The sequence below is a fragment of the Cyprinodon tularosa genome, unplaced genomic scaffold (assembly GCF_016077235.1).
Source record: "Cyprinodon tularosa strain WSP-4 unplaced genomic scaffold, ASM1607723v1 ctg29, whole genome shotgun sequence".
NCBI classification, from domain to species: Eukaryota; Metazoa; Chordata; class Actinopteri; order Cyprinodontiformes; family Cyprinodontidae; genus Cyprinodon; species Cyprinodon tularosa.
This window is the reverse complement of record NW_024038996.1, coordinates 1949091-1974829: the sequence shown is the minus strand read 5'-3', so window position 1 is coordinate 1974829 and position 25739 is coordinate 1949091. Positions and strand designations below refer to the sequence as shown.

General features: G+C 35.7%; 1 protein-coding gene across 1 annotated transcript in view; it reads left to right on the top strand.

The window, feature by feature from the left end:
- Nucleotides 1-25739, top strand: part of LOC119787175 (piezo-type mechanosensitive ion channel component 2) — a 165613-nt gene that overhangs the window by 84137 nt on the left and 55737 nt on the right. The window contains exons 9-19 of the mRNA XM_038290831.1: nucleotides 1861-1980; nucleotides 2518-2553; nucleotides 4449-4560; nucleotides 6582-6751; nucleotides 9166-9396; nucleotides 9843-9963; nucleotides 10829-11022; nucleotides 13463-13614; nucleotides 15217-15390; nucleotides 21101-21381; nucleotides 23760-23920. Of these exons, the coding sequence (XP_038146759.1) occupies nucleotides 1861-1980; nucleotides 2518-2553; nucleotides 4449-4560; nucleotides 6582-6751; nucleotides 9166-9396; nucleotides 9843-9963; nucleotides 10829-11022; nucleotides 13463-13614; nucleotides 15217-15390; nucleotides 21101-21381; nucleotides 23760-23920 (1752 nt within the window). The remainder of the gene's footprint in view (nucleotides 1-1860; nucleotides 1981-2517; nucleotides 2554-4448; nucleotides 4561-6581; nucleotides 6752-9165; nucleotides 9397-9842; nucleotides 9964-10828; nucleotides 11023-13462; nucleotides 13615-15216; nucleotides 15391-21100; nucleotides 21382-23759; nucleotides 23921-25739) is intronic.

Here is a 25739-nt window from a genome sequence, read left to right as displayed (position 1 = left end):
AAGCAGCACAAATTGTCTCAATATTCAGACATTAGACCTCCAAATAGAAGGCCTTTATGATTACAAATGTAGCAACTTGTTAAAATTTATAGTGCCATTATAGGATTTTACTTTGTTGATGTTAGAGTTCCAGCTCGTACATGCCGATGACATGTTATAGTTAATGGCCGGATCATATTTGAAGTATGTCTTTGGACTGCACAAAGTTTGTCATATCATGAAGTCATTTCAAAACAGCCTCAGCTCACCCAAGTGCTGCACAAGCTATTTTGGACCCCTAAATGTATTCAATTCCACCATTCACTAGCTCATTGTTCCTTGAGACGACGTCACTACCTCCACTAGTGATTGAAACCTCTTGTGATATGGTCACCTTAGAAAAGACCTGCATCTGTCTTCCTCCACCTCAGAGCTCCAGGCTCCGCTCCTCCATCTCGTAATGGAGTTATAGATTAGTGTTTTTATAGAGGGGTCAATACTTCCCTTCAAACCTGTAGGGCTGTATGCATTATTGATCTGTCCACAAAGTGATGTGTGTGCCTTTGTCTGTGTGTGTGTGTGTGTTTATGTTTTTTTACCTACTCTTACACTTTAGATTAGAGGCTAATAATAAAACATGATTGGTGTCTAAATCACATACTGGCAGGCTTGTTCGATAGTGGAGGTGCCAGATTATGATGGACCTTGTCTGTGACAAAAAAAAAAAGATAAGCACAGATGGATATCTTAATGTCTTATGTGTCTAACATTGTAAGTCGGAAATGTTAAGACACAAACAAAGCAAAACTGAAAGAACATTCATAATATTTAAAATCTTTCATTGGCATCTAATTTAAAATTTCCTAACAGGTTCCTTGTTTTATGTGCGCTTCATTTACGCATTCTTAAAACATTATCACATTCGTCCCCACCGATGGGACAGGATCATCAGAAGAGCTGGCTCAGCTCAGTTATTGCTCTCAGGTTGAAGACATTTCAGACAGAAACCTTTATCCATCATGGTCAATTCAGACCATCCCTTCCACAAAACACCAGCTAAATATTGTTTCCTGCACCACTTAATCATCATCATTCTTGATCACAGTTTTTCAGTGGTTCGTCTACAAAGGCATCTAATTCCAACAAAAACACTGAAATACCAATGAAGTACCAGTAGGTGGCACCTAGGGATGTGCCAGTGCTGATGTTCTGAACTCTCACATTGACAAAAATTAGTAAATTTTAGTTTTTTTTTTTTCTTTCTTTTTTTTTTTTTTTTACTAATTTGACATCTAACTGAAAAAAGAACCTTATGAATGCATCCATGTCATGAATACATCTAATAATGAAAGTAGGCCTTTTACCTCTGTTTTCTTACTTAACTCCAAATCAAGAGAATCAAAGTACTTGGAAAATAGCAAATGGGTTTTTTGCTCCAAATGCTAAAAAAAAAAAAAAAAAAAAAAAAATTTATATACATACATACATATATATATATATATATATATATATATATATATATATATATATATATATATATATATATATATATATATATTTGGCATACATTTTGCAAGTTGATCTTATATTCAGTGAAGTGTTGCTTTCTTCCATTTCTATTTAATTCCTGAATCTGCAAAGTTACACACAGGCCAGATGGAGCTTTCTAATACTCAGTGTAATTTCCTCTTATTCCACTGTTTTTTTTAAACTGACAGAGACTGTCAAAATAAAACGTATCAGTGTTTTTAAAAGGTCACCCAGCTTTATCCTGCATTCTGCATTGGCTGAAAAGTGTATCAGTAACATTGGCAAGTGAACCAGGAGCTCAGTTTTTAAGATACACATCCAACAGAAACCTGCATATCTGTGTTTTTTCAGGATGATAAGGATGAAGATATGTATGAGGAAGAGGAGCAGACTGGAAACGGACTGAATAACTTTGCCAACAGGAAGAGGCAGCTGTGGTGGGAATCTCGCCAAGGCACGGACGAGAAAAATGTATGTTATGCATGAGCTGTGCTGCATTGATTATTGGACACTTGATTAAGTAAACATGATCCTGTTTATTATCTAAATGTGAACATTGCTGAGAATTGAAATAGGATTAAAGTCTTCTTATGAGGAGGCTTTTTACAAGGTTTTTTAGAAGATTTAGTTGAAAATGAAAACTATAATATTTCAGACTAATTTTACCTTTAGATTGAACTTAAAGCTTTATTATGCTTTATTAGCATTAGGAAAAATGGAAACTGTTTATTGCAGATTTCTTTGGTGTAACATCTCACCCCCTTCTCACACAAACACTTTCTGACATTGTTCTTATATCAACGTGTAGTCTGTCCCTAGCGGCCACCTCCAGCTATCTGGAGCCTTTTAGTGTGCACACACTGATGAACAGTTGGCCGGATTTACAGAGCAGTTCAGCTCGACTTGTTCCTGCTTATCATTGGCTGTAAAAAACAAGGAGGTCCTTTGACTTCAGCAGCTTATCGATAACACACCTCGCCTTGTATGCTCTTTTTTTTCCCTTCCTAGCTTCTCTCAACCCAGGATGGAATCAGTACAACTGAGGTGCGACTGCTCTGGATGTTTTTCTTAATTTCTCTCCTACTTGTGTGTTCTTCAGAAGGGAAATTAATGAATACAATCTGCTTTTCAGACTGCATACAGTGCTAAAGCTTTGCAAAAATAATCCTTCAATTGTTCCATATTTTCTTTCAGAACTACAACCTTAATTGTTTTTCATTGGAATTAAATGGTATTTATCCATATAAATTAGCACATGATTCTAAAGTGGCTGCATAATTACTAGAGCATTAATCGGAGAAGAAGCGACTTTGCTCCTAGAGGAGCTGTAAACATCCACAGCTCAGGTTTGAGCATTAAGTGTGTCAAAAGGAATATACTATAACACATGGTACTACTATAACACATGGTGTTGACAGCATCATGCTGTGCTTCTTCCACTAGACCGAAAACTACCTAACAGAGATACCAGGAAAATGTTTATATCAAAGCTCAATCCTTTTTTTCAAATGACCTAAATTTCTTGCTCCATGAACTCTAATTACTGACCAAATATATTTAAAGTTGTTGTACTAAAGATTAAATTACAATGATATGAAACAATGTAGTTGATAAAAGACAGATAAAACCAATAATGGTCACAGAAAAAAACTTGAATCTAACTTAAGTGAGAATAAATAAGCATTTTATGAAAGGAACAAAGGAAAGTCAGATAGTTTTCATCTAGGCTTCAACTGAATTATAGAAAAACTCAAAAAAACTGACCTGGACAAAAATGATGGTATGTACATCTTGAAAAGACTGAAAATAATGTGACTAAAGCTTCCTGTTAAATCAAGGTGTGTCCGCTAATTAGCATCACAGGTGTCTACAATCTATTAATCAATCAGCAGGCAGATATTTAGAGCTACAGATCACTGTGCTGTTTGGTGACATGGTGTGTACCACACTCAACATGGTCCAGGGGAAGGGAAGGAAAGAGTTGACTCTGGAGATTAGAAAGAAAATTATAAACAATCATGTTTTGCAGCTTGCTGTTCCTAAGACTATAGCTGCACATATTATTCTGAAATGTAGGATCAATAGGACTGTAGCCAACCTACCTGGGCGTGGCTGAAGGAGGAAAACTGATCACAACCAAAAAGCCAGAAAAACTTCTAAGGAAATTAAAGGTAAACTTCTAGCTCAAGGAACTTTAGAGTCAGATCGCACCATTGCATTGTTTTGGCAAAGTGGACTTGATGTTAGATGACCAAAGAGGACACCATGGTTGAAACCAAATAATTTTAAAATCCAGACTAGAGTTTGCCAAACTACATGATGACAAGTCACAAAACTTCTAGGAGAATGTCCCATGGACAGATGAGACAAAAATGGAGCCTAATGCAAGGGCATATCAGCTCTACGTTCACAGATGGAAAAAAGAAGCATATCTAGAACAGAGCAGCTGTTGTAAAAGACTGGATCATAGTTCTAAAGTAATATCACTGTAACTTTTAAATCCATATTTTCTAATAACCAAGAACAAATTATCATAATTAGACATTTTGGTGTCAAGATATACCAGATTTTTTTTTCTGTAATAAAAGTTTTTTGTTGTTTTTTTTTTACATTGGTTTTGTATAGAAAAAAAAAACAGTTACTTGAAACGGAAATGCAGTGTGAAAAGTGGAATGAAAAAAACTGACAACTTTCCATTGACTTGCAAAGACAATGCATGGTAACAAACTATTAAATGAAAATGACAAAATAAATCTGGTGAAAATGAGCAATTATAGCAGCCTGTCTAAATAATTCACAATTAACTCACACAGTTTAAATTACTGTGTTTTGCCTTTGCAAGGTTAAGCATTTTAGAGTAATATATTCCTGTATTGTGTTTGTTATTTTTGTTATTTTGTTGGAGAGATTGATTTTAGTTGTCTGATTCTGATCCACAGGTTGTACCCACCTCAAATGGAACCTCTTTTGACTTTGTTACTAATGGACCGCTTGCTTTGGACTTGTACTCGACACCCCAATATAAACTGGACAAGCTCACTGACTGTACAGGTGGGCTAAGTAACAGTAAAAGAGCTGGAAAACACATTTGTTTAGATTTGGGATAGGTTAATTAATAGTCTGGATGTCAGAAAAATTACCTGATCAAACTACTCATTTCTTTTTTATCTTGGTTTTAAACAGCAAGACTTCTTTGTGATGTTCTTTATTAGGTAGAATTGATAGGATGTTCAATATTTAGAATAGACTAGTATAGAACAGAATAAAAAATACTTTTATTGTCTCACAGTGGGGAAATTCAAATGTAACAATGGCAAACTGTAAACAGACCATAACATTGACAGTTAAACCGTACAGCAAAAGAGTAAAATATTTAAGTATAAAAACAAAACGAGGACACTTATGTGGTTATCCTTAAAATGGCATTTTCAGGTGGAAAGCATCCAATAATAAATTAGCTACAAGATGTTTTTTTTGTTTCTTTTTCACTCTAGGACAATTTAGAACAAATTTTTATATTTATTATGTGTTTTTGACCATACCGGAACCATGATGTAAGGAAAAGCAGAGGAAAGGATTGACAATGCTTGAGTCAAAACAAGATATAAAACAGAAAAATATTTAGAGGCCTGAAGACTTCTATTTCAGATCCTGAAGTAGTAATAATAAGAATCTTTGAATTCTGACTAGCCCAGTGGACTAAATGTTTTGTTTGAAATATCCAATGCCTTCATTATTCAGTTTGATATGGTTACCTAAATTTTTTTTTAAACCCCTGATGTCAATAAAACACAACCAGTATGTTTCTACACAGCTATCAGACATTTCATGTTTGTCCCCTGGTGTACAGCAAGAGGTCGGATTTGAAAACAGAAGGAAAGTTCTTTAGCCATAGACGGAGATTGTTTGGCCTGTGATCAGACCTTTTTTTTTTTTTACTGCTGTTTACTGCCTACACCCTGACCATCAGTGGTCTACAGGGGAAGTTGAACAGGAAAAGAACCATGAAGCTCCTAAAAGGTACCCCTTCTGGAGGAAGGGGTAGCTGGTATTGTTGTTTGTTAGATTTTTAGTGCCTGGATTAGTTGGGACACTCTGATCGATGATATTAAAAACAGATCAATAAGCTTTTCATGAAAAATAGAAGAGAGATTAGAGTTATACTTTATTGTCCCCCAGTGTATTTACAATAAAGCTACAGGCAAATTGAAGCAGATAGCTACACATAAATCCAGTGTTTACCTCAGTTTTGATTTTCTTCTTCTTAGCACAACTAAAAATGACCCTATCTAAACTGGTCTTCCATTAATTGGATCATTATGTATATCTAAAATTAATAGTTCGTGATGATTTAATTAATTTAGGGTTTATCAGTAAAAAAATAAATTTTTTAAATTTGTTGCAATCACTGAGTCTGGGAGCGGCCTTCAGGCAGTGATGTCACAGTGCGGTAAGCCTAGCGCCACTCTGCCCGCTTTACAAGCAAAATCAATGGGAACTATTATACACAACTGCAATCAACAACAATTATTTTTGATTTTGAGAGGACTTCACTATTGAAATCCACAAGAGCTATAGACAAAGGGACAATGCCAAAATGCATGGCAGTTGGATGTTGTAATACATTGGGTAAAAGTGAAAAATTATTCGACAAAGCGACAAAATAAGTTCATCTTTCCGACTCATGATCCACCACGGGTTCGTCTTTGGATTGCCAACTTGAAGAGGGAGGATTTGCAATTTAACTTCTGGCCAGAGAAAAAACACGTCATATGTAACCAACATTTCGAATAAAAATGTTTTAACTTGGATAATAGCAGTGGTGTCAAAAGTACACAGATTTGTTACTTAAGTAGCAGTATAGATACTGCAGTTTAACCTTCTGTAATGTCAAAATAGATCATTTGCTAATTTTTTTGTCATTGTAAAAAAAAAAAACAAATGTTCCAAAAACTAAGAATACTTTAACTAATCAATTCACATGTTTTTAAAGAACAAGGACCACTTTGTACATACTCGCCCATTTAGTAAACAGATACAAAATATAACCTTTTTTTTTATCATCTCAGCAGAGAAGAAAGAGGAGTCTGTGTATGAAGTGAGCTTACCCCCAGAAGATTCGGCACTGAAAGAGTCAGAGGATGAGGAGAATGACATTAAGAAAAAAGGAGTCGGAGCAATGGTTAAATTCTTCCATTTCATCATGAAACAGAGCTACATATGTGCTCTAATAGCCATGATGGTGAGTATTGGGGATGAAAGTTGGACTACCATGTAACATTACCTATTTGTTAATGATGTTAAGTCATTAAAAAATAACATAAAAAAAACCAAGATAAAGAAAAACCTATAGATTAATACATACTCTTGATTTTTATTTGCAATTTTAAACTTCCTTTGCATAAACCCAAGAAGGGGAAAAATAACAACAGTAGTTTTTGGTATTTCCAGATCTGGATGAATATAAAAACAACAACAAAAGTGTTATATTTAAAAATCCTACTCCTAAAATGTGAATTTCTAGTGTTAATCATACTTTGTAAAGACACTCATTTTCCAGCCACTTTATTATACTGTAGAGGATTAGTAAGTGTAAGCTTGATAGAAAGAAAAAAAAGATTTTCGAAAAGTTTTTTTTTTTTTTTTGTTCAGCTTGATGGATTCTTTGAAAATCTATGATTTTAGTATGACCTATTTTCTTTGTATATAGTTAATCTTACATTCAGTATTCCGCATGATTCAATATTTTGCATGCAAAAAGTTTAAAATAATGTTTGAAATATGACCAAAAACAAACTAACTTTTGCCTAAAAATGTGCAGCTCTCTACAAGCTTTCTGAGAATTTTTCTGTCGTTTTCCTAAGTTTGAAATTCTGCATATACAGTATCTGTCAGTTGAGCAAAGGGATGGTTAGCAAATAACATAATTTTTATATTGATTGTTAAAACAAAAAACGTTGTTTTATTCAGGTCATCGCATTTGACCTGTCAACTTCTCATGCAATGAAATCCTCTGCTGCTTCATTCAGCACATATGACAGTCAGTGTTGTGCATGAATACGTTCAATGAACACCGTTCACTTAATATGTTCATATTTTTAGTGAATGTTGAACTCAACTCATCAGTTTTGAAGAAATGAACGTAAACCCCAGTGACGTTCAGTCTGAATAATGAGCAGAGCAACCCCCACACTTAACGTTTGATCCAATTGATAACGATACTTTTCATTGCATAACGTCAGGGTTTACGACACTTATTACGGCATACAGCATGGCAGACCGGCATGTCTAATGCTAGTACTAGTGCGCAATTCAGACTCCTATACTGATATTTTTGGATGCCAGTTTTGCAGAGTGCTTGGTATGGCTGGGCAATATGGCCTAAAAATGAAATCTCCCATTTTATTATTTTTAATTCGATTTACGATTTTGTTCACCCTTAATTATTTAGGAAAGCATTAAGTACAAATGGGTCACCATGTCTTTGGCTATGAAGGGGGCACATCGCTACTCTGCAGCGCAATTGGCAGCCATGCTTCTGTTAACAGCTGGCATGTTAGCTATCTGGAGCGGGAACCATTTTTAAATCTGCATTACAATACACAACCAAAGTTCTTCGAATACAAACACATCTAAATAAACTTAATTTGAATTAATTAATTGAATCTATCTTTTGCCCAGCCCTACCTCTTGGCAAAATTTTATGAACTAATGAAGGCAGACTTGAACAGAAAAAAACTCAAGTTTTTGTGCAAACTGTGCCCACCGGGACTTAGCAAACAAGTCTTTACATCAGCCATGTCTACTTCAAACTTAAAGTGACAGATCGATTTAAAGCATCTGAGCTATCTTGGGAATTATCTGCTACTGAATCAGGAACTTGTTAATTTCCTTCAGCCAGCTGACTGGCAGTGCACATAGATAGTACTTTCAACTGGCTAATGTGGCAGCAAGTTAAAATCTCACCAAGGGAAAAAGAATCACACTTTGCTGCTATGATCGCACAGCTATTTCATTTAGAGGTAAAATGTCATCGAGGTCAGAATGGTAACTTAATATAGAAGGTATTTTGAAAAGAATATGATACCTTTTTCAGCAACGAAGAGGACTATTCCTTAATATTTATTCATTTTACGCTGCTCATTTGGCCCTATTAGTCTCACTGCAAAAGTTTAATTTTCGTGCTCATTTGCTGTCTGTGATTGGCTCTGAGATCACTTGTGGCTGGTCTTTTGTGATCCAACCATTACCTTCATTGCCAGCAGTAGTAATCAGGTGAATAAAAGTGTGCAGCATGTCCCAAATCAGTCTCTCACTAATGGAGTTTTTTTAGACAAGTGAGGTAAATAAAGAAAGCTCAATTTACATGTTGGGCAATTTTAAGGGCATCTATGGGAAAGAAAAATAAACATTTAAACTTTCTTTAAAATCTCATAAATTAACACTTTTAAAACATTTTTAAGAAATCTAGTCTACCTTGATGTTGCTGGAGGAGCCATGCCTAATTGTCAAAATATAAATAAATAAACTCCTGTCCTGTATGAATTTCAGGGTGGAGCACCATAGAGCAAAGAAGACCTTATACAGTCACATATATTAATGACTTTACAGCTGGTACTCATAACTCATTAAAAGTCCACAATTTTCCTCCTGCAGGCGTGGAGCATCACATATGTCAGCTGGCTGACTTTCGTCTTCCTCATGTGGTCCTGTGTGCTGTGGATGGTGAGGGACCGGAGACGTTACGCCATGCTGTCGTCTCCTTTCATGGTGGCCTACGGCAATCTGGTGATAGTGCTGCAGTATATTTGGAGTTTCGAGAATATGCAACCAGTCGCAGGATTCTTTGTTACGAAGAAAAACCCCTTCCACTCCCTTTCATCCAAGGTTTGAATGCAGTTATTATTCAGAATTACTTCTTTCTTTTTTTTTACCGGTAGCTGAGTTGTGAAATTAGACTGTTATGTAAACTGCACAGTGTGTGTTTTGCCAAATAATGGAATAGCTCTAAGAATTTAAAGATTTTACAAACATCCCTTCTTTTTTTTCTTTTGCCCCATACTTCTTTTTTTTCTAAACAATGCCTTGCGCTTTTATCGTTTGGTTGACAGAAAATGCAATAATATTTCATAACTACAGCCAACAAAGGTTTACTTTAAAGTGTCTGATAACCACAACATGTGCTTTAACGTCTGCACACTTAGCTCTGAGTTACTGCATAGACAGTGCACATCTGCAATCGTAACTCTCTCTGAATGAGTTTATGTTAACTGCATTTAATTCATCCGTTCTTTTCCTTCTTGTCTGAGTCTAACCGCTTTATTTTTGTCTAGATGATGTGTCTGGTGACATTCTGGTTGCTGCTGAGACAAACACTAACCGAGAGACAGGAAAAACAAAAAGAAGAGAACACAGGTCTCTTGGATGTCTTGGTGGACAGTCAGAAGAAGGAGGGTATGCTATTCTTTTTATTAGTATCAGGTCCCTGCAGTGTAAGATCGTCCTAATCAGTATTTCAGCCTGTGATCCCAAAATGAACAGTGATACAGATCCCATAAAACACATAGTTATTTTATGCCTTATTTATTTATTTATTCATTTATTTAACTTCAGCCAGCTCCTTTGTTTCCTGTCTTTCATTAATGGACAAACTGATTAATCCAGGTGTGTCTGGCTAATGTTGTCATCGTTACTGAGATCAGACACACCTGGATTAATCAGTTTGTCCAGTAATGACAGATGGGAAACAAAGAAATGGACTGAAGTTCAGGAACTAGTGGAGTTTGGCATATAGTCCATTAAGTGATTCTATTTGTTATCAAATGTATTCACATTGGTAGTAATGCAATTCATAATTTTAAAGAGAATTTTAATTATTTAATCGCACATTTTATGATTTTATGGTATATTTAATTTTTTACTAATTTATTAGATAAGTTAATGTGACATCTACCTATTTTGTGGTACATTTATCTGTTTTTGGGACATTCATATATAAATATTATGACATTTTTGCTCCTTGCCTTAAGGACCATATCGTGATCCTGTAAAAAAACAATCTCCGACCCCCTCGGGTGGGGTAGACTGTGGTATCTACACCAAAAAAATTTAAACTTATTTAATTTGATGTAATATATATTAACTAATTGAAATGTAAAGATTGTTATAATTATCTGTCTGTACAGCCATTTTCCCTGCAAAAGTAAGGAATCTAAAACACATATCAACAAATAAATATTCTGTTTGGTCTGAAAATAAATTATAATTATTTTTTAAATGTTTTCTGATATTTGTATGCTTGTGTTGTCCACGTTTGTAGAGGAAAAAGACAAAGAGGAGGGAGGGGAGCAGGACCTCCTGCATGTTCTTGGCAGCTTGGTGATGGGTGTTCTCGTCAAATACTGGATCTACATCTGTGGTGGGATGTTTTTCATCGTCAGCTTTGAAGGGACAATCGTCATGTACAAGATCATCTACATGATGATGTTACTCTCCTGTGTGGCTCTGTACCAGGTACTGTACCTACATCAGCTGTTTATTCACATTCCCCCAGACCATTAATTGCTTTGTGTCAGCTTAATTAAATCAAACCTGTATTAAAGTAGCAACTGGTTGATGGGGCGATCCTGATTATCTAGCGATACTCAGCGGAAATAATATGTAAAATCACTCCTTGATATAAGTGGTACTAACAGATTTTACCAACACACAATATAATGTTATTTTTTACAGAGGAGAAATGAGCTTGTGCATGCTCTCACACTCGTTTAATAGGCGTTCCCTCTTGGGAGCAGGTACAGGGTTGTGCATGTGCATTTTTGTTTTTATTGGAGAGGGCGGGTTTTTAGAAATTTTGCGAAAAATTTGACATGTGACATTTTAAAATGTGACATTTTAAAGCACTAATGTCTTTCAAACACCCTATTTTCCATATCATGATTATCAGCAGTCTCTCAGCTTTGGGGGTTTAGAGTAAAGAAACAACTAGTTAAACGTAGCAGGAAGAGAACATGAAGATCATATAGAAAAATATTCAGTCTCCAAAAACCCTTTAAGGTACATTCTCACCTGATAAAAAGGAACTGAATAAGTAAACTCATTTTACATGCCATCTCTATGTAAGGACATGATCAGGAACAAATTGACAGTCAGCAATGCCAGGGAGTGATTTGAACTGTGCCAACTGAAATGGCAAAATTTCAACAAACTGAAATTTTACGTTAATTTGCTTTGTGTAACGAGTCAAGGAGTTGACGTGGTTGTGTTTTAGGATGAAGATGCGCCTTTTGTGTCTGTTTTTAAAAAAGTGACTGGTTATAAATTTAGCAGGTATTTTTGCACTGTTGGAGACTTTTGTGACAGTAAGCGATAGAAACGATCGCCCTGAGATTACTGTCAAGCAACCATAGGCAGGCGAGCGAGGTGAAAGGTCTGCCTTGTGTGATCACTCCTTTACAAAGTCCTTGAAGTGCATCTGTATGCTTTATCAAGGATTATTGAGTTAAACATTTTAAACCCTATAAATCATTTTAATTTTCTTGACATTTATACAACCAGGTGGGTTTGTATGGAGGACCAACTCTGCCATATTTAAAAATACAGAAATAAATAAATGCTTAATAAATAAATAAGCATACAATTAATTGCCAACAAAAATACAATAAACAAATAAATGCAAGTAGAAATTAAATTATACAGTGAGGCATACATTTATATAAATCTTTTAATTACCTTCTTTATTTATATTTGCCTTTGTAATATTTACCTCATTTATTTTTTTGTCGTTTATACAAATACAACAAAAAATCGCCATCATAGCCAGCGGTCCTTCACACACGACTATGCCGAGAGAGGGCCGCTGCAGACGGGCTGCCGTTAGACATGGCTGCCGTTAGCTTCGGAGCTCCGCTGGTTGACGCGGTCTAATCAAGTTCAGGACATTTTCTTTTAAATCTGTGAATAGGCCATATGTTGATGCTTAAAAGTATAATGTTCTCGCCTCAAATAATCGTAAAACGTAATTTTATTGAACAACAGCAACAGAAAAGAGAACATTTAACTTAGTACTCTGAGCTCTGTTAGTTAAGAAGATGGGCCGCCAACCAATGAGCAGAAGTTGACTCCTGGGACACACCCCCTCCTCATTTGCGTAATGAGGCAGAAATGCAGACAGAAATAAAAAAAGGGCAGGCAGAAATAAATGGCAGCAAAGAAATATCTAGGGCAAAAAAATACAAAGGAAAAATAAAACAGACCAAAATATTATAACATGCACATAAATAAATACTTAAAAATATAAGTAATTAAAAAATTAAGTTGAAGATTATAAAGGACAAAAAAGGTAAATATTACAAAGGCAAATAAATAAAGAAGCGAATTAAAAGAGTTATATACATTTATGTCTCACTGTATAATTTAATTTCTACTAACACACATTTTTTTTGTATTTTTGGTGGCAATTAATTATATGCTTATGTATTTATTGAGCATTTATTTATTTCTGTATTTCTTTTTAAATATGGCAGAGTTGATCCTACATAGGTTTGAAATGTATTCACATTGATAATTTGTCACAAACAAGTCCTAAAAAATAACACAAATTAACATTTTGTGGAAAAATATGGCAAACGTGAAAAAATATAAAAGGTTTGAATGGGTAAAATATTTTTATTTATTCCCGTTTATTTTGTAAATCGAAAATGGCTCATTGTTACAACAGAGAGCCACACTTTATTAGAATATGTCCGGTAGAAAACAGTTGAGACATGTTCAGTGTATATAAAAAAAAAAAAAAACACCTGAACAGTATTTATATATTTTATGCCAGGGTTTTATATTTGTAAAATTAATAGGTCCTGAATTTCTTTGATGTTATTTCTTCTGTTTCTGATAAAGAATCCTGATGTTTTTTGGTTTAAAACCCAGTGATATGTTATACTCCTGTGTTCTGTAGGTGCACTATGAGTGGTGGAGAAGGATCCTAAAGTACTTTTGGATGACTGTAGTGATGTACACCATGCTGGTCCTTACCATTATCTACACCTTCCAGTTTGACGGTTCTAAAGAATTCTGGGAATCAGCACTGGGTATGAAAGATGAGGACAAGTGAGTAGCCACTGATGGGAGATGCTGATTCATATTTGGTTTTCCCCACCCCTACAAAAAGACAGCTGGACAAGATCAAACAGCTTACTCATCATAGCATTGATTTACCTGAAACCCTGTGTTTTCTCTGCCAACTCTTTTCCCAATTTCAAGAAACTGTCGATAGGGGAAAAGTTCTGATCTGATATAATAAAATGTGTGATAAACATATGGAAAATAGGTTTCATGCATGGGAAAATATTTTTTGTTAACATTTTGTGTCCAATGTTTGTAGATAAACTGGAAACCAGATCATAACCAGGATATAGAGCATCTGGTGGCCATGAGGAACTCATAGGACTACTGAAATAGAAATGATTGTGAAACCGATGTAACAACTGTCACCCAAAGTGCTTACAAGCCCGATCCACATATCTCAAACACCAGCATGCAGATCAGTTGGCAACTCGATTGAGAACTTTTTGGCATATTTTTAAATCAATCTCAGAATGGACTTATTACCAGGCAGCTGCCCCTCACTCATATGGAAACCCATTAATAAACACTGGATCCTTACTCTACGCATAGCAAAGGGTAGAGTTGGGGATATTTGGGAAAAAAAAAAAATAGATTTTTCACATAAAAACTTATATATAGAATAGAATTCAATTTTGTTGTCATTACACTGTCACAAATACAAAGCAACAAAATGTAGTTTGCATCTATCCAGAAGTGCCATAGAGGATATAAATATTTATTTACATGTGTACAGAAACTATGCATGTATGGACTATAAATGGTATACAGTATATAACCAGAGAGTAATTGCAAGAGGCTATAAAATGAATAGAAATGGAAGCTATATACAGATTATACAGGAAAGTAAGGTTATAGATTGTAGATAGTGGGGTTATAATACACGATAAATAATGATAGAAAATAAAATAGCAGATAAAAGATTTACAGATAATATACAGCTATTGTTGATAAATACGTGTTAGTAGTGTTGTGTATATATATATATATATATATATATATATATAAAACACATACCTGAAGGATACGGTGAGCCTTTCTCATGTGAAATGCTTTCAGATTATGAAAACAAAACATTTATTGAGAGCATAAATGCTAAAACTATATAATACATTAGAATATCCCATAAGAGGTATAGCCAACGCTTTGAAGATTCTCCCAATGTCTTTTTATTTTAGAATTGGAATCAGAATTGGATTTTGTAGTTTTATTTAAAAAGAATGGCAAAAACTTCTAAAGTCTAATATTTGGAAATGATATTTTGTATTTGTAAAATTTAAAATATGTTGAAAGTACTACCACAATTCTAAATATTTCCAGTGTGTTTCACATGGAACTGTTTTTAGCGTGTAAACATGTGACACATCTATGGAAAAACATCCAGTTTTTTTTTTTATTTTATTTCATTTATTTAATCATTTTTGACTCATTTGGATCAAATATACATATGAATGTTGAAATCAAGGTAAATTATCTTGTTTTTGTTCTTGTGTAGAAATGTGAAGCTCACTTTAAGTTATGATACAAAATCTTTGATTATTCACTAAACCTGAGTTTTCCACTTTTTTTTTTTTTTTATTGTTAAAGGTTAAAGGACTTGGGTCTGGAGCGGTTTTCAGTGTCCATGCTCTTCACCAGGATCTTCATTCCCACCTCCTTCCTCTTAGCGTGTATTCTCCACCTGCACTACTTCCACCAACCCTTCCTCCAGCTCACTGATCTCCAGGCCGTGATCGCCAAAGAAGAAAGCACCATCTACAGGTGATAACTCTGATGATTTTTTAAGGTTGGATGTGCTTAGAAGTCAAAGCATAATGTTTTATTAAATTTCTTTATGTTCACATGTTTAAAATAACAGGGGCGGCTTACAAGCTTTGGTTCTGGAAGGTTTTTTGGTGATCTTTTTAAAGACCTAACCGTGGTACAATGTTCTTACTGTAATAAGGTGTACTCTGCCTAAAGTCACCGAACTCGACTCATTAGGATTTTTACGATTTTTTAAGCTTTAAATATAAAAAGCACTCTTAAGTGGTTCCTATTTGATCTATAAAAGTTATTCTAGTCCTGTGATTAGTACCAGAAGAGAAAACAAAGGATTAACAGTATTTTGCATATCCTTTCCTTTCCTTTCTCTCTGCCACTGTCTAAATAATTCATTTATTTAATAAAATATAACATGGGCATTTTAAAGTGCAATACATCTAAATGCTGTTTTTATTACCATTTGTTAGAATCACTGATCACATAGACCAGGGGTCTCTAACCTGGCTGATTAAAAGTTGTTTATCTCCAAATATGAATAAAACAAAACTTAATTTTAACTTTGTTAAATATATGCTATAGGATTTTTTTTTTTCATTTTAAACAATCAACAGTTTATTTGTAGTTTTAGCTTAAAAATGAGGAAAATCATTAAACATTTAATAAAGCACAGATTTTCCTCCATAGGATATTATTTGTTTGAAATAAAAAACAGATCATTTCCAAGCTAACAACAAGAAAAGTAGCTCTGAAACTTTATTTTTTGTATTTTAATTTCATTCTGTTGTGAGAATTCAAAAAAACCTTTTTTTTTAAACACAATAAACTTTCTAAGACTGGTATGCATTATTCTACTAAATATGTTGTTTCTCTATATCATTTTAGCCTCTCTGAAGAGACATTGTACAGGTTTCAAACAGCCACTCGCAGTCCAGAGCCACAGGTTGCAACAACAACAAAACAAAGTTTTCATGTTTGAATTTTAAAGAATGACCTAAAAGCTCCATAGAAATTAGAGCTTGAAATCTAACAAGTGGAAAAAAAGTGACTTTGTTTAATCATAGGGTCTGTCGTGCATATGCAGCTGTCTTTAGAGCGCATGTTTTTATAGTTTCTGGTGAAAAGAGCTAATAAATACACTTGTATTAGCTTGCACTGCAGCACTGTTTACATGTCACTCAGGTGTTCCCACTTGAAACATGAGATGTTAATTTCTAGATCGACATCAGTAATTGGAAACCACTACGAGAACAACAAATTTATCCCCTTTCGAAAGGTTTATGTTTGTGCTGCCATATTTTGGCTAATCTTTCTTTTTTGATTATTATAACATTTATTTTTCTGTATTTACCCTGTAGATAATTAATACGAGTATGTTTTACACTAAGGACTTTAAATGGTACATGGTAATTTAAGGAGTTTAAGTAGCTCCATTGGTACTTACAAAATAGTCTGAGAATCAAGGCTCTAGATGACCTTGTACTGGTGTTTGTTTGGCTTATTGTTTTCTGTTATTATTTTGAGGTGATGTATTTTACTCCCCCTAAATGTTATCTGGTTTTTGATTTCTGACTCCCAAAGTTTGGTCATTTTACAATAAAAATACCACTAGAATAGAATAGAATAAAATAGAATAGAATAGAATAGCCCTTTATTGTCCCACAATGGGGGAATTGCTTTGTAACTGCAGCAAACAATTATAGCAAAAGTGGTCACACAAATGTGGACCTTAAAAAGTGTATAAAAAATAGGTGACAGAGTTAAGAAAAATAAACTGTACTGTGTTTTTACAATATAAATACTGTACATCTGGAGAATGAATAATCAATGTAATAATGAGTAATGATAATGTGCAAAAAAGCAGACACAACAGAGATGTGCAAAAATGACCACAGCATGTTATTTAGAATAGAAAATCCCTTTATTGTTCAACAGTGGGGAAATTGTGATAATTCAATTGACTATGACAGAAAATACATCACGAAATTAGGAAATACTGATTGAAACTAACATTACAGAGAACAGGAGCTCTTATTTGTTTTCGAACCTGACTGGGATACTGTATAATATTTATTGTTTTTACCGCTATGCAGACCTTCTGGGAAAAAATAAACAGCCTTGATGGTTAAATGTTGTGATCTGAATTTACCAGTGGTGACTATAATACTGTATTACCTCCTGGTTTATAATTTTTCACCATAGGCTTTTTGAAGGCTGAAAACTATTTAAGAAGATGTTATTCCAGAAAACCCAGTTACTCTAACATATAGATAAATGCATGCTAGATGGACCCTGTGTTGAATGCATTAGCTTTATTTTTTTTCTTTCACATTTTCTCCTAAAGGTCCATTATAACCACTGTGCTCATCATTTCTCATGTCCCAGTGTGAGGGATTGGTTCTTTGGTTTACTGTTATGTGTTTGGTTATTGTTTCGCTCGGCTCAGCTGCTTCTTGTCTGTGACCGGCTGCCATGTTTTCTCTGCCGCCCTTCTCTCACAGCCATGTTAAAGTCAGAGAACGGGTCGATTTGATCATTAATAGGTGGGTATCTGCTCGCTTTTTCTGTGGTCACCATCTTAACCTCAGTTGAATCCCAGCGTCTAAGGACATGACTGTCCCTTTCCCAAACCTTTTTTATTTCCTTCTTTTTTTTTTTTTTTTTTTTGCTGCACAACAATGAATTTTCCTGGATTTGAGATGTTTTACATTTACATGACAGGACTGGTTTTCCCATGCAGGTTTTCTATATTTTTGTGTTCTGCTTGTTGCCTAAGAAAGTTCTTTAAACCTAAATTCTTCTGACAGAAATATTTTTTTCTCAGCATGTTTGAATCTGTGAGATCATCATCTTTCTCCTCAGCAACTTCCCAATGAACCACATCCTTTTTATGCCCTAGAAAAAAAATCCCATCCTGCTAATAAAACCTGTCTCCCTTAAATGACTTTACTCCTGTGGCCAGTTTTTATGCACTCTGAATGTGTGTGTGGATATTTGAGTGATTTTCAGGTCTGATCTCCTTCTTGTGTTATCATTCACATCTGTGTAACTTTATTGTCCTGAGCAGCATCAAAGAAAAAATTCCTTCTCGACAGAGCAAGTAAGTGTTGACTGCTGGATGGCAGAATGCTTGCCTTGATATGCAGCCGGTTTGTGTAAGCCAAACCTGAACCTTGACAGTGCTCCATTGCCTGAGGAGACTTTACAGGAGGGTTACTGCCTCCCTTTAGCTGATATTTAGCTGCTCTAAGATGAAAGTAATGGAATAACATTGATTTTTTTAAAGAATGCAGAAGGAATGTGCACTGCTTTATGATTACAATGCCTGATGAAATTCAGGTAGCATTTAGAGCTAATTAATCCCTATTGAACTTTTGCATCAATGTGAATAATTGGGTTTGTATTTGTATACGTATGAGGACCTCAATATTTAATGTACAGCTGTCTAATTATCCAAGAAAATGACAAAGTTTGCATGGTTTTATTGGTGAAAGTTATCGCTATGTGCCTGTGCAGGTCTGCAGACTGTCATTCTTTTACCTCCACAGCTCAGAACTGCTGTAGTTTACTTTGTTTTATAGACCATAAAAGCAAACTTCTAATGAGTTGTTTATGCTTGATAAATTTTCCTCCAAAAAGTTAATAGGTTTTATTTCTAGAAGGAAAGGTTCAGCCTTTTCTCTGCTTTGCATACAGGTAGTTAGTGTACCTTGAAAAGAGCCATTTGGACAATCGCAGTGCAGAGATAATACAATACAGGAAACAGACTGCTGCACCGAACTGGCCCTCCAATGTTAGAGGACCAGTTCTCATTGTGTATAATGTGTGTCTCCGACTTTCTTATGTGACAATACAAAGGCTCTTTAAAAAAAGGAAAAGGAAATAACTCAAACCTATTTGGGTTCTATACTCCGATTACAATTTCGTCATGTCAAAATGATGTAAAATGAAGTCGTGTTTTAGGCCAAACTTTTAAAATACCTGGTTTTAAAATAAAAATAAAAATAAAAAACTCACAGAAAAATATGTAACAAATGGGAATCTTAGAATAATTGAAGTTTTTAGTCTATGTTTTTTTATTAAATGATAATGAAATAAAGCTAAAAGTGTACAGTCCTGCTTTGATGTTGATTTGAAGGAGAAATATTTCCAAGGCTTACATCAGACTTCATGTTTTTTTACTTTACAGCAGAGATGGGAAGTAACGAAGTACAAATACTTCGTTACTGTACTCAAGTAGATTTTTCTGATATTTTTACTTTACTTTACTACTTATTTTTATGGCGACTTTTTACTTCTACTCCTTACATTTTTACACAAATATCTGTACTTTCTACTCCTTACATTTTTTAAAATTTGCTCGTTACTTTAGTTTTGAATCATTTCAATGGAGTTGCCGTTATTATTTTTCACGTCATCAATACCAAATTCAATCTAATTGGATGGGAATCTACGTTGCATTTGACGCACCACTACAAGATGAATCGACAGATTCGGCGGTATTCATTCGCGGCAAATCATTGCAGCTTGGTGGCGGTGGCGTTAGCATAGTAGCATGGACGATGAGATGATTGAAAATGAACACAACGGAGATCTAGTCCTATTGGCAGACATCCATTTAAAATGTAGGCAACGGCATGAAAAAAGTGGTTTCTACTTTGACTTTTATACTTTAAGTAAATTTACAAGCCTGTACTTTGTTACTTTTACTTGAGTAAAGAAGTTTAATCAGTACTTCCACTTTTACCAGAGTATTTTTTGACACAAGTATCTGTACTTTTACTCAAGTACGGAAAATGAGTACTTTTGCCATCTCTGCTTTACAGCCATTTCTCTTGGCAGGGAAGCTTGCATCGGTCTGCAGTAGTCTCAGTCAGTCGACCAAAATATTTAAATATGTCTATTCTCAGAGAAGAATAGAGGGAGAGAAGTCTGGGTGCAAATGTGAGAAGTGTTCAGGCCATCCCCTGACCTAACTGCCCGCTACCTTTTTGGTCTCCTTTATATGTACTTCCTTACATCCCTATCCTGTCTCTTTTTTCCTTCTTTTCTTAGTTCTATCCCTTTTTACCTCCGTTTTCCCTCCGATGTCTCTTATTTTGTATCTCACTGCAAATCTTCTGATGTCTTTTCCTTGAGTCTTTCCATCTTTCATTTTTCTCTCTTCCGTCTTTTTCTTAATTCTTTTTTTTATCAAATTTCCCTTCGTTTCTTGTATTGATTTTTTAGTTTTTCCTTAATTTCTTTAATTTGTTTAATTTATTTCTTAGCTTTTTCCCTTCCTTCATTTTGGTTAAGCTGTAGAAGAATGAAGATGTTTCCTACTAAGAACATATCTGCCTTTAGACGATCCGTCCAGTTAGACAAAAGTAATCCAAAGGACATTAACCAGGGACTTTATAGCTCAGTCAAAGTTTATCACTGTGAAACACCTACTGATGATTGGAAAAGAATAGTAGCCAACATTTATTAGTTAATGAAAAAGCTGATATTTGGTGGATTAATATATTCCTTTAATTTAATGGGTCAACAAGTAGGTTTACTGCACCTAGAAAAAATACCTGATGAGGAGACAGAAACAATCTAATCACCAAACTTAGGGGGTGATAGTAAAAACTCCCAGAGGTCCTCATAAGTATATTAAAAGAGTCACATGCAGAACAACATTGACAAACGTGCAAGTGGTATAACCATGCCCCTATATTTTCAGACTGGCAGAGCCTGCTGCAAGCCTGGAGGACCTCACCATGCTCAGTGCCAGCTCGATTGAGGCTACGCTGCCCAAAGAGAAGGAGGAGAAGGAGGAGGAGCAGCAGAGCTGGGGCTCAGGGAACGAGACGGAGCAGGCCCTTGTTGTTGTGACGGACACTGTCGACAGCATGAGTGACGAGAAGCCCAAAAGCTTCTCCGACCAACGCCAGTCCAGCACAGAGGACAGTCAGCGCTGCAGCGCTGCAACAGAGCCAGAGCCGAGCACAGAGGAGAGCTCAGGTACAGGGCAACACAGGTCCACACTCTAAATGTGCTGAAAGCTTCATTTTGATGCCTTGAGATGACCTTGAACAGAACAGTAATGCTCCTTTGAAGAACCCTTAGGAGTCCTGAGAAGAAGAGCGATTCTAAATTTACCAACAGATTTCACCACGTCTGCAATGATTGAGATTGGATAGAATGTGTGAAGCCACAGCATTCTACCTTGCATACTTAACTTTTTGCAAAGGCTGTATTTAGTTTGCACTATGCATCATGTAAATCATTTTGTTTGCAGCTGAAATTCAATTTATTTATTTATTTATAGACATTTCCAATCAGCTGTGAGTGTGCAGACCCATTCTTGCAGGCAGCCTGGTATTTACCATGTGGCATACAGTTCTTACTGGCCAGTTCTCTGCCCCACCAGCTAGTAATTATCAGTCTAGCCCAAGCGGTAAAAAATGGGTTGCATTACAGATTTTTTTTTTTTTTATATCTGCATTCTGTGGATTTATATCTACTTTTATTTTCTGACGCAGTGTTCACTTTCTCTCTCCTGCTGACATCAACTATGGCTTCAGAAAGTCAAGCTGCTCTTAAATTGAAATGCAGTTTATATACATAGAAAATTAAAGAGGTAATAAAACAGGGCCCCGCAGGACCTCTTGGTTTATAATGAGCTGTCGCTGCGATATCCGTTCTTATCCAAACAACAAGACCTCTGTTAAAAACGCTCTGAGCTGGACATTTTATATCCTTTATGAGAATATAAAACTGAGTTTTACATAACGTTCTACTTCCCAGATCATTAAACCTAAGGTTTAAAAAATCCGATATTTAAGTCAGTGTCTACAATTTTTGTGCAAAAACTGCATTTAAAATTCACTGTTGCCAGCCTTTAAGCAAAATTTGAAATATTCAAGACAAACAAAAATTTTCCAGATCCCATTATTTAGGCCAGTTTGCCTACTTATGTAACTCATCCCACTCATAATAAAGGTAAAAGAACAGGAGCTGTGGAGGAGTAAATAATTTTAAATCATAAGATTGAAGGGCACTGTTTTCTGGAATGACACCAATTTTCAGTTTATACTTGGCCTGTTCCTTGTGTCTTTAAAACCTATTTTGAAATCCAGTATGTCCTATGCTGTTGCCGATTCAATCTTTCTCCGCCACAAACGATGACAACAGGGTCAGACTATCAGAAGCATGGTTTAGGTAACAAATGTTATCTTGATCTTTGCAACCCATTAGCAGCTGGTACAAAGCTTGTGTGGGGCTTAGGAAGTGGAGGAGGATCAGTTACCATTCAGGGGCCTAAAACTGGCATCCTCCCTCCTGGAACTGGTCTGTCTCGTTATGCCAGCTCTTATCCCCCATCCAGAGCAGAGCTCCATCCATGCAGAGAAGGCGCATGCATACAAGTTGAGCCACTCAGCCAGTTTTCAGCACCCCGCTGTTCTTTTGCGAGGTTCAGTCCAGCCCTGTGCCAACAGGCCCTCAGCCTGCTTCGTGTTCTGGTGTTCACTTTTAGGAAGGGATCCTGTTGCACTTCAGGGTAATCTACTCAACTTCTGCAAATGTCTGTAAAGCACCTCGCTAGCACATCCCCAGTCTACTTCCCTCCTCCAGGTTCTAAAGCCTGCTTACCTTGATGCCAGAAGATAAGCCTGCTCCTCACCTCTTGATGACAGCGTCAGTGCCAGCTCCTTGCCTCAAGCAGCTGCTGCCGCCTCAGGCCCAAGGTTCAGAGGTCTTTGACGAGAGTGCACAAGTGGATATGCCTTTTGTTCCTGCTCCAGATGTTCTCAGTGTTTCTCTTCCTGATGGGTTTGAGGACAAACTGCCTCACCTTAATACTTCTGCTCAAGAGGTCTCCGGCATTTCTGCTCCTGAACTCCATCTTGGGTTCTCTCTTGGATTGCTGTCGGAGGCCCTTAGCCTTCCAGCTCCAGAGCTCATCTGTGGATCCCGGCCAACTCTTGGGCCTCTTCTCAGTCTTCAGGCCTCAGCAGAGTTCCTATATATTTTCCAGGCTTTACCTGAAGCTTTTGACAAAGCTCCCTGTGGGTTCATGGACTGCCACTATCTGCGTTCGGAGTCCTTAGAAAGTCCTTAACATCAGAACCACATTAACCAATGGTGCTTTTAAAAGTGCACACATTCATTCGTGAAGTGCCTTGCAAAGGGGCACTTCCCCTTATAAGGTTTTTTTTTTTTTTTTTTTTTTTTTTTTTTTCCTTGTCTGTAAGTGGGGAACAATAAGCCACCTCCAAAATAAATCCTTTGAAAGACCTACAAAAACCCTGAAGAACATGTCTTCCTGAGACCACAAAAAGATATGACTGGCTGTTTGAAGAAAGATTTGTAAATAACGTCTCTTTTTTTTTCTCCAGATTTTAAGAATAAGTGGCACCTGGTGGTCGACCGCCTCACCGTGCTCTTCCTCAAGTTCCTGGAGTACTTCCACAAACTGCAGCTCTTCATATGGTGGCTACTGGAGATCCACATCATCAAGATCGTATCTTGTTACATTGTTATGGTCTGCATCAACGAGGTAAAAGAACTTAAGAATCTGCTTCAGATTGAGCAGCATCATTTTCTAAGTGCACTTTAGAAATATGGAGAAATACTTCTTAGAATATTTAAAAAAGTAAACTTGCAACAGCCTTGCATGTACAGTACCTTGTAGTGTTGCGCCGATGCCATTTTTTGGCCCCGATACCTGCCTGTGCAGTATCGGCCGATACCGATATCATAATAATGTAAAATAATTGCCATCATGGCTTTGTCAAGCTGCTGCCTACCTTTGTGAAGTAGGAAAAAATAATAAAAAGTGAATCAAGTAGAACTTTTTGATAAAAAGTTCTACTGTATAATAAAAATAAAAAGTTTTTATTGCCTACCAGGAGTGGGTGACAATAGTTGAATAAACTTATGGCTCTCAAAATGGTATCCGTGCCCTATTTGTTGGTACTCGCCTATACCGATACCACCATTTTAGGGCAGTATCGGGGCCCCGTCCGATACTGGTATCGGTATCGGTGCAACACTAGTACCTTGCAGAAATATTGATACCCATTTAAATAGTTTTACTCTCTCATTACAACCACAAACTTGATTAGGTTAAAATGGTATTTGTCTGTAGACCAGTGCAAAACAGTATATTTCATCACTAAACTACTGTGCAATGGTTTTTTTTCCCATTCACTCTTTTTTCCTTAAATGAAGTCCATTGCAACCAATGACCTTTAGCACTCATCTAATTTGAAAAGCCACTAGTGGCTTTTTGGACTTTCTACAATGAATCGTGATAAAAATGTTTGTTTTCAAATTTCTTATATATAAAAATCCCACAGATGGAATCCCCTGTTATGATAAAATGTCACGTTTTCCTTAATTTTATGACCTGAAAATAGAAATATAAGCTGTGTTTCTTGAGAATTTACAACATTTTTATTTATTTAAGAGCTGTATAAATATATAATAATAATAATGATAATGATAATAATAATAATAATAATAATATTAATAATAATAATAATAATAATAATAATAATAATAATAATAATAATAAAAGTTGCCGTTTTCATAAGGACATGTAACATTTGCTGGTGTGAATTATTTTTTTTTTTACCAAGAGCATTAAACAGAGAAGCAGCCAAGATGCCCATGCATGGGGACTCCTGTGGATCATAGCTCAGATGGAAGATCTGTGGAGAGGATAACAATTAGTCACTCACTCCAAAATGGTGGTCCTTGCTTTTAAACAGGCAAGAAGAAATATATTGGTTAACAAAAACATGTAGAAGGCTTTTCACTTTGGCACATGTACAGTACAAACATAACACCACATAACATCACATAACAAACATGTTAAAGAGCATGCTTCCATCTCAGGAGACCAGAATGAAACTTTTTTTGGCTGAAATTCAAAAATTACAAGCTACAAAAACCAGGGAGTGCTCATCATCTGGAACAAACCATCCCCAGAGTGCGAGACAAACAGAGGAGGCATTTTCCAGACTGTTTACAGTGCATCTAATCTGTCGTAGTCGCATCTTTGTCAAGAGTGAAGTAGGGCTTATATTTCTGAACAATAGTGTGAACTGATGTGTTATTGTTTGAGGTCATGCATTTACTAAAGCCAAGAAAAAAAGACAAAAAAAAAAGGGCTGATTCATGTTTGGATATCTTATATAGAAAAGTGCTATTATCTGACTCTCAAAGAAACAAAGGAGCATATCTACGAACAAAACCCAAGTACAGTACATTCAAGTTTCTTAGTGTGACAAAAGGTTAAAATGATTTAGACATGTCACTACTTTTGCAAGGTAATATATGAGTTCGGTCCATAATGAGGTTCTTTTCATGTC